Below are 18,744 nucleotides of genomic sequence, written 5' to 3'. Positions count from 1 at the left end.
GTATAAAGAAATGATGGGGGGCAGCTAGGTGGGGCAGTGGATAGAGCACTGGCCCTGGAGTCAGGAGTACCTGAGTTCAAATCCGGCCTCAGACACTTGACACTTACTAGCTGTGTGACTCTGGGCAAGTCACTTAACCCCAATTGCCTCACCAAAAAAAAGAAAAGAAAAGAAGAGAAGAGAAGAGAAGAGAAGAGAAGAGAAGAGAAGAGAAGAGAAGAGAAGAGAAGAGAAGAGAAGAGAAGAGAAGAGAAGAGAAGAGAAGAGAAGAGAAGAGAAGAGAAGAGAAGAGAAAAGAAGAGAAAAGAAGAGAAAAGAAGAGAAAAGAAAAGAAAAGAAAAGAAAAGAAAAGAAAAGAAAAGAAAAGAAAAGAAAAGAAAAGAAAAGAAAAGAAAAGATGGGGCCACTCAGGAATGCCAGCAAAAAGGCATGTTTTTGAAAGAAGGCCACAATAACCACAACGATATAGAAATGACATTTGCCTGCCACATTCAAAAGAGCAGATGATGATATACATCACTAAGATTATTGTGAATCTTATGATTACTTTGCCTCTTTGATCAAGTCTTCATAGTTTCTTTTGTAACTTTTGCCCAAGATGAAATAAAGGGGAGTAAAAAGATAGGGCATTGAAGAATTTGCCCCAGAACAGAGAGCTAAGTAGCAGAGCCAGACTTTGAACCCAGGACCTCTGAATGGAGATCCAATGCTCTTTCCACTCAACTTCCCCCTCTTCCCCCACTCTCTACTTGGAGTCAGGAGACACATTCAAATCTCCGTTATACTAATAATACTAGATATGACCCACAGACAAGTCACAAAGTGAGCTTTATGGATTCACTTGTGAAATGTGGGTAATATGATGTGTACTACCTGCCTACGTCAAAAGTTGTAGTAACTAAAGTGCTAGGAAAGACTTCCCAGCACCATATAAAAGTAAAGCTATTCCTGTTTTATTAGTTTTCGAAATAGTTTTCCATGTGACATAAATGCTAACACTACGACCAAATAAAAACTGATCACTCACCATCAAATAGTCTTAAAGTGGTTGGGTACCATAATTCTGAAGACATTTTTTTTTCAAAGTCTCTATGGGAACTCTGACTTTGGTTACACCATGTCCTTAAGTAGACATGGCAGGCTCTCATTTGAGAGTATAAAAGAATTTCAAGAATGTACAACCCTGTGAATTCACCGAAAGCCTGTTATTCTCCTTAAAGTTTGGACCTTTCTGGAAAAAAAAAGATAAATACTGCCAGGCAGAAGAACAGTCACTCTTTGTATTATTTTTTCTTCTGTAAAAACTAGCAAACATACAGAGACTTGGCAAACATGTGATTCATTTTATATACTGCAAGAAGCCACAATTTAATTATAGGAGTTCATGCTGTTCTGGGTTACAAATAAGCCAATTCTAACTTCTTGCTCTAAACTTCCCTGGCTTGAGTAACCAATGGCCAACCCTTAAGTGTTCTTTTTACTCCCTCTTTATAAACTGCACAAAGTGGTTAATTTGCTGGGGGGGGGGGGGGTTAAGCATGAATTTAAAGTGTTCCTAGGACCTTACCATGTTTCTCAGTATAATTATTAGGAGATTTTTTTTTAACAAGTAATGTACTTCTTCATTCTTCATTATACATAAGTTAAACAGCAAATTAATGTGGCTTGAGTCAAGAATTCATCTACTGAGAGTATTTTACATGCCTTCCCTATCTGGGGAAAGCAAACGCACATCGCCATTTCTGAAAGGGTTCTGGCTGCTTACTTGAAGCAGCTGTCTACTGAGCTTCATGCCAAGACCCCCACAGTCCTTCATATGGCAAAGTCACATTCACTGGAAAGCCACCCACACCAAGGAACACCACAGTCACATACAACAACTTCTCCTCTTCAAAAGAAAATATGTCACTTTACCATTTGGTTTGCTAACAAAATTTATGTCACTTTGCTTGGGATTAAAAAATATATTCAGGGGACAGCTAGGTGGTGCAGGGGATAGAACACCGGCCCTGGATTCAGGAGGACCTGAGTTCAAATTCGGCTTCAGACACTTGACACTTACTAGCTGTGTGACCCTGGGCAAGTCACTTAACCCTCATTGCCCTGCCAAAAAATATATATATATATATATATATATATATATATATTCAGTATACTAAACCTGTACCGTTCATAATAAAATAACATGACTGACCAACTAGCACAAGAACATGAGCACCTGAGCTGTCTTCTAAAAGGACTCAGAGAGTCATAAGCCCTCTCTCATTAGCTCCTCTTTAAACCAAGGAAAAGAGCACAACCAGCCAGGGCAGAGACTCAACCTGAGACACTGAACAGTTTCTCCTTTGGCTATAGTGACCGGACCAATAGCGGCATCCCATGAAGAACCTTTTTTCTGCTCCACTAAAATCATTCTAGCCAATCCACACCAAACACTGAGGGGCAGCGAGCACGTTGTTCTTGGTATATCAGCAACGTTTTGCACATTTAATGATGTAAATTAATTAACTTAACTAGTTAGTACATTGTGACTCTTACAAAAAGATGTGGGAGTTTGAGACCTCATATGGTAAGCAGCACTCCTGGCCTTCACAGCCAAAGATAATAGAATATGGCAATTGATTATCTGTGTGGAAAGACGCAGATGAGACTGAGGAAAAGGACAGAGCCATCAAAAGGCACGTCTCCACTGTGCACACAGGAAAGCTGTTACGATACAGACAACCACAAGCAAACTCAACTCAGTGCCCCCAAGATGGATCTTCCTTTAAACAGCACGCTTCTTTACTGCCCACATTCAGCCTCAGTTACAGCTGAAGCTGAGAGTTGGTACTGTATTTGATTGTGTATCTGAATCCCCAACACCTGGGTCTTCCACACAATGGGTCAACAGCTGCTCAACCAAATGGAACTGAATGAACAGTATCTACTCTCCAGCCAACCCAGGATTTCTCCCTCTGAGAATCATTAGAGAATTTCAAGGAGGTCTGAGAAACAAACCACACTCACACAAAAGACCCCTTACTAGGTCGAGCGCTCATTTTGTGGCTTCACTTACTGTGTGGGGAGATGGAGTGCACGGCCCCTACTGGAAGGAGCATGAGTAGACATCACACCCTGAGGCAAGATGCATAACCCTTCTGAACTTTACCTTCTTGATTTTTTTTAAAGAGTATTATTACCTATCCTTTTATCAACCAGGACTGCTATATGGATTAAATATGAAGATAGAGTGTATAGACACAGCAGTCACTGGTATTAGGGTAGGCATATAACAGTCTGCATCTACCATCTTCCATAATACCAGTATAAAATCATTTCCCCTCCAATAGCACCAATGATGAGCCAGCTAAGACTTGACCCAGTTGAGTTCTATGAACAATATGTGAATGGCTGGCCTATGCCAATCAATACACCATAAATTATGATGTTACCTGAATTAATTCATGTACTTAATAATACAACAAAACACCAAGGGACACATTATAGAACAATTTTGTTCAGTTATCTTTCTGTTATGTCTGACTCTCTGTGACCCCATTTGGGTGTCATACTGGAGTGGTTTGGCATTTCCTTCTCTAGCTCATTTTACAGATGAGGCCACTAAGGCAAACAGGATTAAATGACTTGCCCAAGGTAAGCCAGCAAGTAAGTATCTGAGGCTGGATCTGAACTCATGAAAAGAGGGACCTTTCTGACTCTAGGCCAATCTCTCTATCCACTGTACTACCTAGCTGTCCGATGGAACAATAAGTCAGTAAATAAATATTTATTAAGTACTTACTATGTGCCAAGCACTGTGCTAAGTGCTGGGAATTACAAAGAAAGGCAAAAGGTACCTGCTCGTAAGAAGCTAATGTTTAATGGAGAAAACAACATATAATAAACAAGCTATCTACAAGATCAATGCAAGATAAATGGGTGGCCACTGATGGGAGAATGGTTGAACCAACTGGGACATGAATGTAGCAGTCTATCAGCAAGCTCTAAGACTGTAAGACTGATACTAAGCTAACAACTAGAAAGAATTCAGAACAAATTCATTGCAATGAAGCATCTTGGAACCCAAGGACATCTGATGGTACATACTTTCTTCTTCCACTGTTTGTGCTTTCACACCTTCATTTTACTGGTTGGTTTTGCTAAACTGTTTTTTCTTTATTATACAGGAAGGCTCCAGGGATGGAATGAAACACAGGGTAGACTGGGCAGGAACTTCCACATTTAAAAAAAAAGAAATGAAACACAGGGTAGATTGGGTAGGAACTGCCACATTTAAAAAAAAAAAAAGGAAAAGGAAAGACATCAATAAAACTATCTTTAATGACATGTAGGTCAATTTATCTTCCCAACCCCCCCAGCCTTTTTTTAAAGGACCACAGGGTTAGGAAGTCAAATAAATGGAATCAGGAGTTAGACCTTGAGACTGCATGTATACTAGGAGAAAACAGACAACCACTTATTCTCTAACATTTAACAAATGAAAACACACTTGTAAATCAACAAAAATTTTCTCCCTAGCTTATTCACAGCAAAAAAAAAAAAAAGATTATGATTTTTTGCTATTTATATCTTCTACTACTGACCCACTAAGGCTTTGTGACTGAATGTATAAGAATTGACTGAGGCAGAAGGTGGGAGTGAAATGCAAAAACTAAAATAATTTTTCACACCTGCATTTAAAAATATTATGAAATGACAATCCTTTTAAACTCGTGACCTTCTGTGTGGACATATGTGTCTATATTTCTTCATATTCCAGTGTGTCCAAGTACAGTAACTAAAGGCAATAGTTTTGGAATCATATTTTCTTTCAGCTGATCCAGCCTCTAGCTCTGAGACAAATGGTAGTGTGAGAAGGTTGAACTTAGAGCCTGTGTTACATTCAGCATGATAACACTAAAACAGGGAAATCAATCAGCGAAAGCTCTTGAGAGAAAAAGAGGACTATAATTCTTTACTGCCTGTATAAATATGTTCGTTGTCTAAGCATACACTTGGATAATAGGTGGCTGATGCAGACCAAATGCCATTCAACAATGACAATTTTAACTTTGTCTAATGAAACTGGCTTTTTTCTTTTTTTAATTAATAAGCATTATCTTTCTCCCTCACATCTGTCCCCATTGAGCAAACAAAAACAAAACAAAAAAAGGAAAAAAACAAAAACAAAATCTTTGTAGAAAATATGCATAGTCACACAATACAAATTACTGCATTGTCCATGTCCAAACACATCTCGTTCTGTATCATGAATCCATCAAGCTCCGTAAAGAGGTGGTGGTAAGCTGGTTTTTCCTGATGAGACCACTAACCCTCACTGAATCACTGAGACCTCACTGAACGACAGAAGTGACCCTGGGTGCTCAAGCTGGTACCAGAAGAAGCCCAAACACTGACGGGTCCTATGGTGAGGTGAGTAAGCACTGAATAGAGAGCAGGTACATATCTCTCATAAAAACACCAGGGTAGCTAGTATGTTAGCCACCATGTGATAAATATTTTTAGTCACAGCAACTTAAAATATTGTCTCAACATGGAGAGAGGCTGCATCTGCATGGGTAACAGAAGCACACAGATGGATCAGTGTATGAATCGTTGACATAGTGTGCTCGATTAACACGTCTAATCTTATACAAGACACTATGAGAAGCAGTGAAGATACAAAGAAAAACAACAGGGTGTCTGTCCTCAATGAACATAAAATCTTATAGGGAAGGAAAGAAACAAGGGGAGTGAGTGTGTGAGTGTGTGTGTGTGTGTGTGTGTGTGTGTGTGTGTGTGTGTACATATGGACAATTGCAACTCAAGTTAGAATAATGAGTTAAATACATAAGATAAGTCCCTGGCATGAGAGATCCTTGGAGACAGAATCATTTTTATTCTAAAAGATAGATGGAAGGAAGGAAGGAAGGAAGGAAGGAAGGAAGGAAGGAAGGAAGGAAGGAAGGAAGGAAGGAAGGAAGGAAGGAAGGAAGGAAGGAAGGAAGGAAGGAAGGAAGGAAGGAAGGAAGGAAGGAAGGAAGGAAGGAAGGAAGGAAGGAAGGAAGGAAAGAAAGAAAGAAAGAAAGAAAGAAAGAAAGAAAGAAAGAAAGAAAGAAAGAAAGAAAGAAAGAAAGAAAGAAAGAAAGAAAGAAAGAAAGAAAGAAAGAAAGAAAGAAGAAAAGAAAGAAAGAAAGAAGAAGAAAAGAAAGATGTCTTCTCTTCTTATTACTATTATATTGGTTGCAATTCAAACTTATTAAAGGTTTCCTATTTGCTCTTCTGATGAAGGTAAATTCTTCACGTATCCAATCAGGTTTTCAAGGAACATTGTTCCTTATGAATGGCATTTTTCAGAAATTTAGTAAGAGCTAGCATTTATATTGCACTTTACAAGTATTACCTCACTGGATGCTCACAACAACCCTGGGAGAGAATTCTTTAAAATGAGAAGAGACCTTTGAAGATCATCTAATCCTAACTGCTCATTTTTCATTTGAGGAAACTGAGGTCCCAAAAGATAAAAATAATAAGAGAGTTAGATAGTGAAAGAGGAGAGAAGGAGGGAAGAAGGGAGGAGGGAAAATAAAAAAGAGAAGAGTAAAGTGGAAATAGCCCTACATAAAACAATATATGAATAAAAATATGCATAAATGAAAAATTCAAATAAAACATCAAATGTTCATAACAATTCCATAGGTCAATCTACTTTCCTCTTCTTGTTTTCTCATTATTTTTTCTAATATGATGACATTTCTGTTATTTACAGGGTTCTAAGTTTTTTCCAGAGTGGTTTTTTTTTTCCCAGAGGAAAATCTCTACAAAATTTGAATAGAAATGTGAATAATACTACATCATTCTTGGCTGACAGAAGCTTGAAACCTGGGATTAAGTAGAGAAAAACAGAGCTGTTCCCATATGTAGGGTCAGATAACAGCTTAGAGTTGTCTTTCTACTTTTCTTCATTTCTAATTATTTATTTATTTATTTATTTTTTAGTGAGGCAATTGGGGTTAAGTGACTTGCCCAGGGTCACACAGCCAGTTAAGTATCAAGTGTCTGAGGCCGGATCCGAACTCAGGTACCCCTGACTCCAGGGACGGTGCTCTATCCACTGCGCCATCTAGCTGCCCCCTTTTCTTCATTTCTAGATGTAGAAATGGTACTTCTGGTGGGAGGAAGAAGGAAGGAAGCAGGCTTGCTTGCAATTCTATTCTCATTCATCCCTAGGGATACCTATCAACCACACAGACACAGAACTTTCAACTGTTTGTGGGCCATCATTAACTCAGTCAGTCCATATTAATATCCTAAGTGCCAATGGTTAGAGTATGGCATTAGCCCACATCTAATTAAATGTTCATCTAACCTAATAACTGCATCTACAATGCCAAAATACTGTCCACTGAAAGGCTATTTCTGCAATTCCCTCTTCTACTCAAACATCAGAGAAGCGGGAAATACCCAAATCTCTGCGAACGAATGGATGTATACACAAAGGAAGAAAATCTAATAACTCTATAGGTGCTCCGGAAGTGCAAAGCATGAAACATACTTACAACGAATTCCATAGATGGTGAGGGGATCAAGCTGTTTTTTCCCATGTTTTCCCTGACCAGACAGATTGGAGACAGCCTGAACTTCCCGATGGAAAAGATAATCAAGTAATGTTAGCGCCATCTTCTCTGCTGTTCGACAATTGGTGCTAATGTGCAGCATGTCAGCAGGGATGATCGCACATCGAACCCTCATCTCAGGATTGTTCTCATCACCAAGCCAAGTACCATTAGGGTAGTCCTCTAAAAAAAATACAGAGAAAAAAATGGTTTAAAATGGCCTAAAGTTAACAAGCAAACAGAATTAGAAGCGATGAAGTGACTAATACAATTGTCTGGAGGCTGGAAATGCAGGGACTTCTCATGGGTCAATCCCACTCTGACTGGTATACAAGCTTTGATCAGCTCTATTTCCAAACTGGGACAGTTTACTCTTCCTTAAGCAATCTGGAGGATTCCTATTTCCCGGAGCTTACCATATTAATGCCAAACTTAATGTGAACAACCTATCAGCTTAGCCCAGAGTATATAAGACATAGAGAAGAGGATGCATTATGAGGGGGAAAGACAAGAAGACTAGAGATATCTTTGTTGAGGACCAAAATAGAAGAAGAGAAAGCAAGGAAGCAGCACACTGGCACTGACAAGGTACTGGTAGCTAGCTGGTTCACCTGAGTTGGTGTGGATAAATTTGCCCGCTCTAGTTAATAACATCCCTACCTTGGATATCAAAGTAGAAATAATTTAATTTTGTCAGTCATCCTGATGAAGAAAACACTGTTAGGAACCTTGACACAAAGTCATTATCTATTAAAGTTACTGAAAACGTTCATGCCACGGCATATGAAGAATGACTGGAGCTGAACTCAATTTTATTCGTTTATATTTTCTATGTTTAGATGACTTTAAATAATGCAAATATTATATATTATCAAATACAATATTGTTTATTATACGCAGTAAGATAACATGAAGTCAAACTATACTCAATGTTGAAAAATGTTTGTGAGTTTTGGCTTACATGGTGTGAGCTCTTTACATAATCCCTAAGTAAACTTACTCTGAACCTAACTTTTAGGGATGACAATCTGTAACCTATCCAGTTGCATGCCAACAATTCCTTCCATCCACCCCTAACTTCCCAATATCCAAATGGTTTCCTATGATATAAGGCTGAGACATTGAAGTTTCCAGATCAACAGTTGTTGCTAAGAGTGAAATCCATTATTGATAGCCTGGGATCTGTAGTTGGTCAAGTCTATGATTGTGAACAGCAGCCCACTGATGCCTACATCATCAAATAAAACCCCTCCCATCACCTGGCATTTAAGACCTTCCACATTGTGGAAGTTCTTGTTAAAAATCTCTCTCTCCCTTCAATGCCCAACTACAGTTCTACCTACTATATGAGAATGCAAGCTTCTTAAGGGCAGGAATTGTTGAGGTTGGTTTGTTTGGTTTCATCTTTGTATGAAACAGCACTTTCCACATAAGAGACAGTTATCTAGATTCAGTTCATTAGGCATTTATTAAGCACCTATTTTGAAGAAGTGAGGAGAGGGAAGAAGAAAGGAAGGAAGGAAGGAAGGAAGGAAGGAAGGAAGGAAGGAAGGAAGGAAGGGAGGGAGGGAGGGAGGGAGGGAGGGAGGGAGGGAGGGAGGGAGGGAGGGAGGGAGGAAGGAAGGAAGGAAGGAAGGAAGGAAGGAAGGAAGGAAGGAAGGAAGGAAGGAAGGAAGGAAGGAAGGAAGGGAGGGAGGGAGGGAGGGAGGGAGGGAGGGAGGGAGGGAGGGAGGGAGGGAGGAAGGAAGGAAGGAAGGAAGGAAGGAAGGAAGGAAGGAAGGAAGGAAGGAAGGAAGGAAGGAAGGAAGGAAGGAAGGAAGGAAGGAAGGAAGGAAGGAAGGAAGGAAGGAAGGAAGGAAGGGAGGGAGGGAGGGAGGGTGGAAGGGAGGGAGGGTGGAAGGGAGGGAGGGTGGAAGGGAAGGGAGGAAGGGTAGAATGTTTCTAGAACACACTTCAGTATAGTTCCACCTGTTCCAACTAGGGATATTTATCCAAGTGTCCCCTTTGTTTTTCCATACAATGTGTAAACTCATTTATAGCCAACAATAGCTCAAAATCCATCAAAAATCAGTTTGTTTTTATCTGGAGACAAAACTCATTATAAAAGTGCAGCCATTGGAGGAGGGGGCAGTAAAAAGCAAAACACTTTTTAGGAGGGATAGAGTGAAAGAAGATAGAAAATAGAGTACATATCAAGGGGAGGCAATAGGCTGGAGGGTAATACAGTTAGCAATAGCAATGTGAAAAAAAATGATGAGCAGGATGCTATCAGGACAGATGAAAAATGCAAACCATCAACAGAGGAAGAACTGATGGTATTTGAATACAGATTGAAATATAATTTTATTTGTTAGTTCCTCTTTCTAAAGTTATTCTATTTTCTTTCATTTTGACTAATGTGAAGATATTTAGCATAACTGTACATGTATGACTTATATTAAATTGCCTGATTACATAGAGAGGGTTAAGGATGGAGGGAGGAAGAAAATTTAGAATGCAAAGTTTTTTAAAAATCAATGCAAAGGGGCAGCTAGGTGGTGGAGTGAATAAAACACCAGCCCTGGATTCAGAAGGACCTGAGTTCAAATCCGGTCTCAGACACTTGACACTAGCTGTGTGACCGTGGGCAAGTCACTTAACCCTCATTGCCCGGCCAAAAAATAAAAAAATTTTAAAAATCAACATAAAGAAACAATGAGCAGGGCAGCTAGATGGCGCAGTGGATAGAGCACCGGCCCTGGATTCAGGAGTACCTGAGTTCAAATCCGGCCTCAGACACTTAACACTTACTAGCTGTGTGACCCTGGGCAAGTCACTTAACCCCAATTGCCTTACTTTAAAAAAAAAAAAGAAAAGAAACAATGAGCAGGCGGATTTCAGAGAAACCTAGAAGGATTTTCATGAACTGATGCTGAATGAGATGAGCAGAACCAGGAGAACACTGTACACAGTATTAACATTGTGTATTGATGAACTGCAATAGACTTGACTCTTCTCAGCAATACAACAGTCCAAGATAGTTCCAAAGGACTCATGATGGAAAATGCTCTCCAAATCCAGAAAAAAAGAACTGTGGAATCTAGATGCAGATTGAACCATACTATTTCTACTTTTTTTTGGTTTTCCTTTTTTCACATTTTTCCTTTTTGCTCTGATTCTTCTTTCACAGCATGACTAATGCAGAAATATGTTTAATGTTTAATAAATAACCTATGTCAGATTGCTTGCTGTCTTGGGGAGGGGAGAGGGAGAGAAGGGAGGGATAAAAATTTGAAACTAGAAATCTTATAAAAACAAATGTTGAAAACTTTAAAAAAAAAAAAAGAATGTGAGTTCCTTGAGGGCAAGGATTGTATTTTTGCCTATCTCTGTAACTCTGGCACTTAGCACAGTGCTTGGCATATAGTAAATGCTTGTTGACTGACTGACAATAGCCTTGTAAGAACTCAGATATTCCCCTCAAACTCTAATCTGATGATTGTCTGTTCTAAAGGTTCATATACAAGGATCTTAGGTGCAAATTTTGTCTTAAAATTAAGCTACTGTTCCTATTGTAATATCTTTAAATATCAATAAAAACAATAATCATTATTTTTAAAAATAATAAAAATTTTAAAAATAAAATAAAAGTGCAACCAGTGAATAAGTAAGATTTAAAGAGAGCAGGCATTGGTTAAGCACCTGGGTTCTGCCCTCAGGAAGCTCAGAATCTAATGGGGGAGTTGTTTAGTTGTGTCCAACTCTTTGTAACCCCCTTTGGGATTTTCTTGGCACAGATACTAGAGTGGTTTGCCGTTTCCTTCTCCAGCCCATTTTATAGATGAGGAAACTGAGGCAAACAGCGTTAAGTGATTTGCCCAGTATTATCTGCGTATCTGTAAGCGAGTAAGCATCTGAAGCCAGATTTGAACTCATGAAGAGGAGTCTTCCTGACTCCAGGCCTGGAGTTCTATCCACTGCATCATCTAGCTGCCCCTAATCAGGGAGACAATATGTAGATAAGTATGTACAAACAAGCTATGTACTGAAAGAATAGGAGATAAGAGAGGGAAGTCCTGAGAATGAAGAAATATTAGAAAAGGATTCCTGTAGAAAGTGAGATTTTAACTGGACCTTGAAGTAAGACAGGAAGGGAAGGGAAGTGACCACAGAGAATTGAAATGGGGGCTGGGGGATGGCAGGGAAGTCAAGTGTAAGACACCTAGAAAGGTGAGAGGGAGGGAGGGATACCTGGGTGATGAAGGACCTCGAACACCCCCAATAGAGAATTTCATGTTTGATCCTAGAAGTAATAAGGAGCCACTGGAGTGTGCTGAGGAGGGGGTCAGGCCTGCACTTCATGAAGAGAAACTCTCATGACTAAGGAATGCCAGTTCACCATACAGCGGTGAGGCAGGATAGGGTAACAATCACCAGGTCCCAAGGCAGCACCAAGATTTGTCCAAGAACATCGCTCGGTCCTTGATCAGTTCAGTGTGCCACATAAGGCTACAGCTGCTCACGGCGGCATTCCATTAAGGGCAGCAGGACCCTTTCACTGACTGCTAGTCTGACACCCATACGTCCCAGGGCTTCAAAGTTCCTGACTGCCAAGTTCCTCATCCTTCTGAAAGTCTTTCCTCCTTTTCTGAGAACTAATCAGACTGTTTCACAGCAGCAATTTCTCAATTCTCGGCATTGTGGTTTTGTTTGTTTGTTTGTTTGTTGGGGGAGGGGGGTGCCTTCAACCACAGTTTTCTTTGTGTGTTGGTAGGAATGATCTTTTTGTCAAATGTGAGTTTGAATGGCCTAATACTTAACCTCCCCACACTTACTGCTGCAACAATATTTGTAATAGTCACTAAAGTGTGCTCTTTAAGAGCTGACTTTTGTACTTTTATATAGAGTAATATCCATTCTTACAAACCACAGAATTGAAAATGCAACAAAACCAAACAACAAAACATGTCTGTGGCAGGAAATCTAGCACTTAGCTGACAAAGAACTTGCTAAAGATGAAGTAACGAGCTAATTTCAGTGTCATCTGATGAAGGTCAGACTTCTGAACCAGCCTGGTATTATATAGAAGCACAGATGAATAACCCACTGCTAGTTCCACAAAGTAGAAGTAAATCAAAATCATCAGTCATCTAGAGTATTTCGTACAACTCTCTAGATGCTTGATACACACACTCGCATTCTCTCTCTCTCCCTCCCTCTTTATCCCCGCTTTCTCTCTTCCCTTTATCTTTCTTTTTCTTTCTCTCTTTCTCTTTCTCTCTCTCTCTCTCTCACTCACTCACTCACACACACACACACACACACACACACCCCGCACACACACATCTGGAAAGGCCTACAGCAGCAGATGATCCATGACCTGAACTCTGAAGTAAACCAGGGACTCTACGAGGTAGAGCTGAGGGAGGAGGGAGTACATTCTGGGCACCGGGGCCAACCAAAGGGAGAGAACTGTCTTTATGAAGAGCAACAAGGAGGTCATGTGGATTGGACCACAGAATGCAAAAAGGGAATCAATGTGTCATAAGCACAGAAAGGCTGGTTGGCGCTGGGTTTCAGGGGTCTTAAATGCTAAACAGAGTCATCTATGTTTGATTCTAATAATCCAGAGCCCTCAGAGTTCAGTGACCAGGGAAGTGATCGGGTCAGACTTGTGCTTTATGTTTTGGCAGCTGTGTGAAGGCTGGATTATCCTGATATATACTAGGCCCTTAATAAATGCTTGTTGAAATTGCATCGAGAGGAATTAGGGGGCCTCATAACAGTTGTCTTAAAGGATCTGAAGAACTCTCATGCCTGGGAGAGATTTCTTTTACTTGGCCTCAGAAGGCAGGACAGAAGAAACCAATGGATCTTACAGAGAGCTATATATTTCTGCTCGATATACAGAAAAACCTGTTAGAAATGATTCCTTTACAAAGTTGTGTGGACTGGGGCAGCTAGGTGGCGCAGTGGATAGAGCACCGGCCCTGGAGTCAGGAGGACCTGAGTTCAAATCCAGCCTCAGACACTTAACACTAGCTGTGTGACCCTGGGCAAGTCACTTAACCCCAATTGCCTCACCAAAATAAAAAATTTATTTAAAAAAAAAAAAAAACCCACAAAACAAAACAAAGTATTGTGGGCTGTGCCTGAAAATCCTGGATTCCATGTCCCTAGAGATCTTCTAGAAGATGCCACTCCAGGGTCAGGTATGATGGAAAGGGAATGTTCATCTACATAAATGGCTGGACTAGATGGGTGGTTTCTGAAGTCCCTCCCAACTCTGACCTCATGCATGCAATTAGACACTCCCAAGTCTGCTAGGGGAGTCAATTAAAAACACACACACACACACACACACACACACACACACTGGACCTGCCTGTAACCTCCCTTCGTGGATGTGTTCTCCAGCAATACAGACTACCCTCTACATATGACCTCTCCATGTCCTCCTAAACAACTGCTTGGGAGGACTGCTAGACATACTCTGCCTCCCCTCAACATCAACCCTTGCTCTCACCATGTAACCAGCCTTTTTTTTTTTAACCATCATGCATTTTTTTAAATGACATCTTTCACTCCCCTTCTTATAGGAAGCTTTTTGCTTCAACCTGACCCAACCGACCTTGTGCCTCTTTAATTATCCTCTGGGCAATAATATACGTTTTTAATCTATAAGAGACTGCACAGGAATGATTATAAGACAAAGAATAATGTGAAACAAATACATAACAAAGTGCAAAAAAACCCATTATGATATTAAACAAGTTACTGATTGAAAAATCCATACAGACTCTGAATGAGGCTTAATGAGGTACAGGGACTGTGTTTCAGAAATATTTAAATTTAATCTAAAGAAAAACTAGGAGTGAATTATAGAGAAGAAAAATGTGTCAGTACTGTATTGTCCTTAATTGTTCTACTTTACAAAGGGAAAAGTTGTCCCACACATCATATAGATTTAATCCATTTGTTTCAGTTCCGTTTTTCAAAATGAAAAGTACTTGAAGAAACATCATATAATTTTGGTTAATGTCTAATTTTGCTTTCAAAAGATCAAAACACGGCAAGTTCTAAGATACCTTTCAGCCTTAGAACTGTGAATTCTTTGTATCCAAGTAAAAGGATTTCTGCATGATTTCTTTCCACATAAATAGTCACTATTTAAGCTGCTTATAATTTGTGTGCCAAGCTCTCTACTAATTTTCCAGAGAGGTAGAAAGAAAAAAATAAAAGGAAAATTAGTTGCAACATTACTTTTTCTTTTTCACTAAAACATCAGGCCAGTTAAAATCCCCACATCTTTCATCACCTAGAACAGTTTGCTTCCATTTCCAGATGTCTCTATTTGGGAGGAAGGATTTCATTTCAAAACCAATATTGTAATAAAAAGCAATGCTGTGGTATGACACATGCAAACTTTCTTTGAACTGAATTAAGGAATAGTTAAAACAGTTCACAGAAAATAACCATCAAGATAAAATCATATCATAGGCCCAACCTTTCTGGAAGTCAGTTGGGAATTAGGTAGAGTCACAGAACTGTCTATACCCACGGACTTTGCTATCCTACTTCCAAGAAGGTAAAAGACAGACAGTCTCCGTCTACACCAAAATATTTACAGCAGCACTTTTTGTAATAACAAAAAACTGGAGTCAAAGCAGGTGCCCATCAACAGAGGAACCGCTCAACAGATTGTCATGTCTAACCCTAATGGAACCTCATTAGACTGAGAATCAATGACTTGAAGGAATTCTGAGAAACCTAGCAAACTTTCTACAAATTGATACAGAAGGGAAGCAGAACCAAGAAAAGAAGATACAAAATAACTTGCCGTTGTTATCCTGCTGTTCAGTCACATCCAACTCTTCATAACCCCATGAGCCATAGTGTCCATGGAGTTTCCTTGGCAAAATATAACCTTCCCAAACTCTCTGACCTTACATTGCTGAGAGCACTTTGCCAGATTGTCTCCTTTGGACCCTGGTTATCATTAGTTATGTATCAGCTTCTCTCTCTTCCACCTGTGTGTTTAATCTACTTCTTTATTACCACAACATGGTAGAGAGCCCTAGACATAAGAGCATTTAGTATGTGTTGGTTAAGATTAATTACTGCTAATTAGACTTGTACATAGAATGACTAAGTTGAATCTTCTGCTGGTAATGTTTTTATTCAGTTTCAGTTTGTTGACCCTTCAGTAAAAAGAAAATTAAAGGCCCAAGAGTTTTTCCACTCACTTTTATTGAATTATTCTGAAAATATTAGCATGTTATGAGAGTGTCATTTGCTCCTGCTCATATATCTTTCATTCTGTTATCCCTCCAATTGTGGAGTCCAATCTCAAAGTCTTAAGGACACATATTCTCATTTATGATGACCATTCTTGATTCAGTTTTGTTCACCTTGGGTAACTAATGAGCTACAACAGGGCCTACTGGTGTGAACCTGAGATCACAGGAGAACCAGAAGAGACCTTAGCTATCTTGTCAAATTCCACTTTAGAAATGTTCTTAAGGGAGGTAAGTTACGAATTAAAACACCATGGACAACATCAGCATCCCCATGGAAACAGAAATAACAAATGGAACAAAAAAGAAACAGCAGCCATTTTATGGTGAAGGCCACATGGAAGAGTCTCTAATGATATGTAGTTGATCTCCGTGGCTGGGACCATCTCACATATTCCTTTGCACATAAAATAACATCAGCCACAAAGAATAAACCAAACATCTGTGCCCTCAGCTGGAAACACAGGATTTAGAGTTGGCAGAGGCCTTACAGACCATCTGGTCCAACCTCTTCGTTTTGAAAATAAAGAACAGGGGCAGCTAGGTGGCACCGTGGATAAAGCACCAGCCCTGGATTCAGGAGGACCTGAGTTCAAATCTGGCCTCAGACACTTGACACTTACCAGCTATGTGACCCTGGGCAAGTCACTTAACCCTCATTGCCCCACAAAAATAAATTAATTAATTTTTTAAAATGAAAAAGAATGACGTGATTTCACCACGGTCACACAGATAGCAGGAGGCATGGCTGAGATCCACACCCAAGTCTCCTGACTCCACATCTTCGGAAACCCTGTCTGCCAGCACTTTCCCCCAAAACAAAATGAATCAGACTATACAACCCTCAAATCTTTCGTCTTACATGATATCTACTTTCCCAAGCTACAAGTCTCAACACAGAAGAGCTATTTATTTTTTTTTCATGTCCATCACTCAAACACTCCAAAACACTTTTTATTTCCAAAATCAATTTCTTAGTTTCAATGGCATACACATGATAGATGTATGATGAGCTGTGTTGTCATCCCTCAAATCAGTCAGAGAAGGGGAAAAAAACAAAAACCACTGTCCGCAGATAGTCTATGAAAGCCTCAGGGAATAGAGGGGTGGAAATACTCATCATATGGAGTTCAACAAACACTTACTAAGGGGCAGCTAGGTGGTACAGTGGCTAGAGCACCAACCCTGGAGTCAGGAGGACCTGAGTTCAAATCCAGTCTCAGACATTTGACACTTGCTAGCTATGTGACCTGAGCAAGTCACTTAACCCCAATTGCCTCCCTCCACCCAAAACAAAGACCTACTTCAAGAAGGAGATGATAGAAGAGCAGGGGATCAGGAAAGACTTCACATTGGAATTAGAACATGAGCTATGTTTTGTTTTGGTTTGTTTTGCTATTTTTTGTTTTGTTTTGTTTTGTGGGGCAATGAGGGTTAAGTGACTTGCCAAGGGTCACACAGCTAGTGTCAAGTGTCTGAGGCTGGATTTGAACTCAGGCCCTCCTGAATCCAAGACCAGTGCTTTATCCACTGCGCCACCTAGCTGCCCCTGTGAGCTATGTCTTTTAATCATTAATGAGAAGAATAGAAAGTGAGCTAGAAACTAAAAACTCCTCCCTGGATGGACGCACTATAAAAATCACCTTTAAGAACGCTTTTCATCCAAGGCAAGAATTGGTTTAACCAGTTCCTTATTCCTAATATTCATTTCACTAGAATGCCCCAGTCTGAACCAATATTTGATATTGTGATGGCTATATTGGGTTCCAATTTCTTACTAGCTTCTATGAATCATCTTTTTTATATGGAAAGTAAGCTGTAACACCTGCCCACATAAATATTTGAGAAATTAGCTTGTTCCACTATTCAGAATAGATATATTTATTTTTAATAAAATAACTTCAGATGACCCTGGCATGTAAAACAATGGAAAGATTCTTAGTAGCTGCATTACACAATTACAAATCTATATGTTATAAAAAATAAATAGGCACTGACTCTAGTGCTTTATTCTCTGGAACTGTTTAATTATATTCTAGAGGATGTGTAAGTAAACCTACATCAATAAGTTTGAATTTTTATTGCTACAACATGCCTACTACAAAGTCTTTCCTTGAGAATTCTGACACTAATTTTCAGTTTTAGAACTGTTTAAACCATATTTCAGAGATGAAAAGAAATGTAGGGTGGTACCTTCAAAATGTATAGTGTCTAAGGAAAGACATTTCAAAGATGCTTTTATACCTGTAACTTTGGCACAGGTCCTTCTCATACTTATTCGTGTCACAGAAATACATGACCAATGTCATTGGTCTTTAAAAATTAAGGTGGTGGGGGCAGCTAGGTGGTGCAGTGGATAGAGCACCGGCCCTGGATTCAGGAGGACCTGAGTTCAAATCCAACCTCAGACACTTAACAATTACTAGCTGTGTGACCTTAGGCCAGTCTCTTAACCCCAATTGCCTCACAAAAAAAAAAAATTTAAGATAGTGGTATAAAACCCAGTCTGGATCAATTAACCTTGTTCCACAAATAATGCACATAACAGGGGTTTCTACACAAAGTAGAAGTCTTGACTTGACTTATAATATTCAACAATAAAAACGCCTTTCACTTAGTGGTTCCAGATTTACATGTATATGTGTGTGTGTGTGTATGTGAATATATAGAGGTATACACAGACATATATACACATGTGTATATGCATGTACATATGTGTGTCCATGTCTGTGTCTATGTATAAAACAACCTGAGGAGGTGGTACTACTAAAATTATTCCCATATTATAGATGAGAAAACTGAGCTCTAGAGAAAGTAAGTCATGTGGTCACGCATTTAGTAAAGAGGATTCTTCCCCCAGGTCTCTATTT

General features: G+C 39.5%; 1 protein-coding gene across 10 annotated transcripts in view; it reads right to left on the bottom strand.

The window, feature by feature from the left end:
- The window catches only part of LOC122738264 (BTG3 associated nuclear protein), a 257,684-nt gene that overhangs the window by 150,176 nt on the left and 88,764 nt on the right, over positions 1–18,744 (bottom strand). For all 10 annotated transcript variants that reach the window (XM_043980316.1, XM_043980317.1, XM_043980319.1 and 7 more), the window contains one exon: positions 7,542–7,781. In XM_043980316.1, coding sequence (XP_043836251.1) covers positions 7,542–7,781 — 240 coding nt within the window. The remainder of the gene's footprint in view (positions 1–7,541; positions 7,782–18,744) is intronic.

Source organism: Dromiciops gliroides, chromosome 2 (genome assembly GCF_019393635.1).
Source record: "Dromiciops gliroides isolate mDroGli1 chromosome 2, mDroGli1.pri, whole genome shotgun sequence".
Lineage (NCBI taxonomy): Eukaryota > Metazoa > Chordata > Mammalia > Microbiotheria > Microbiotheriidae > Dromiciops > Dromiciops gliroides.
This window is presented reverse-complemented; position numbering and strand designations above follow the sequence as displayed.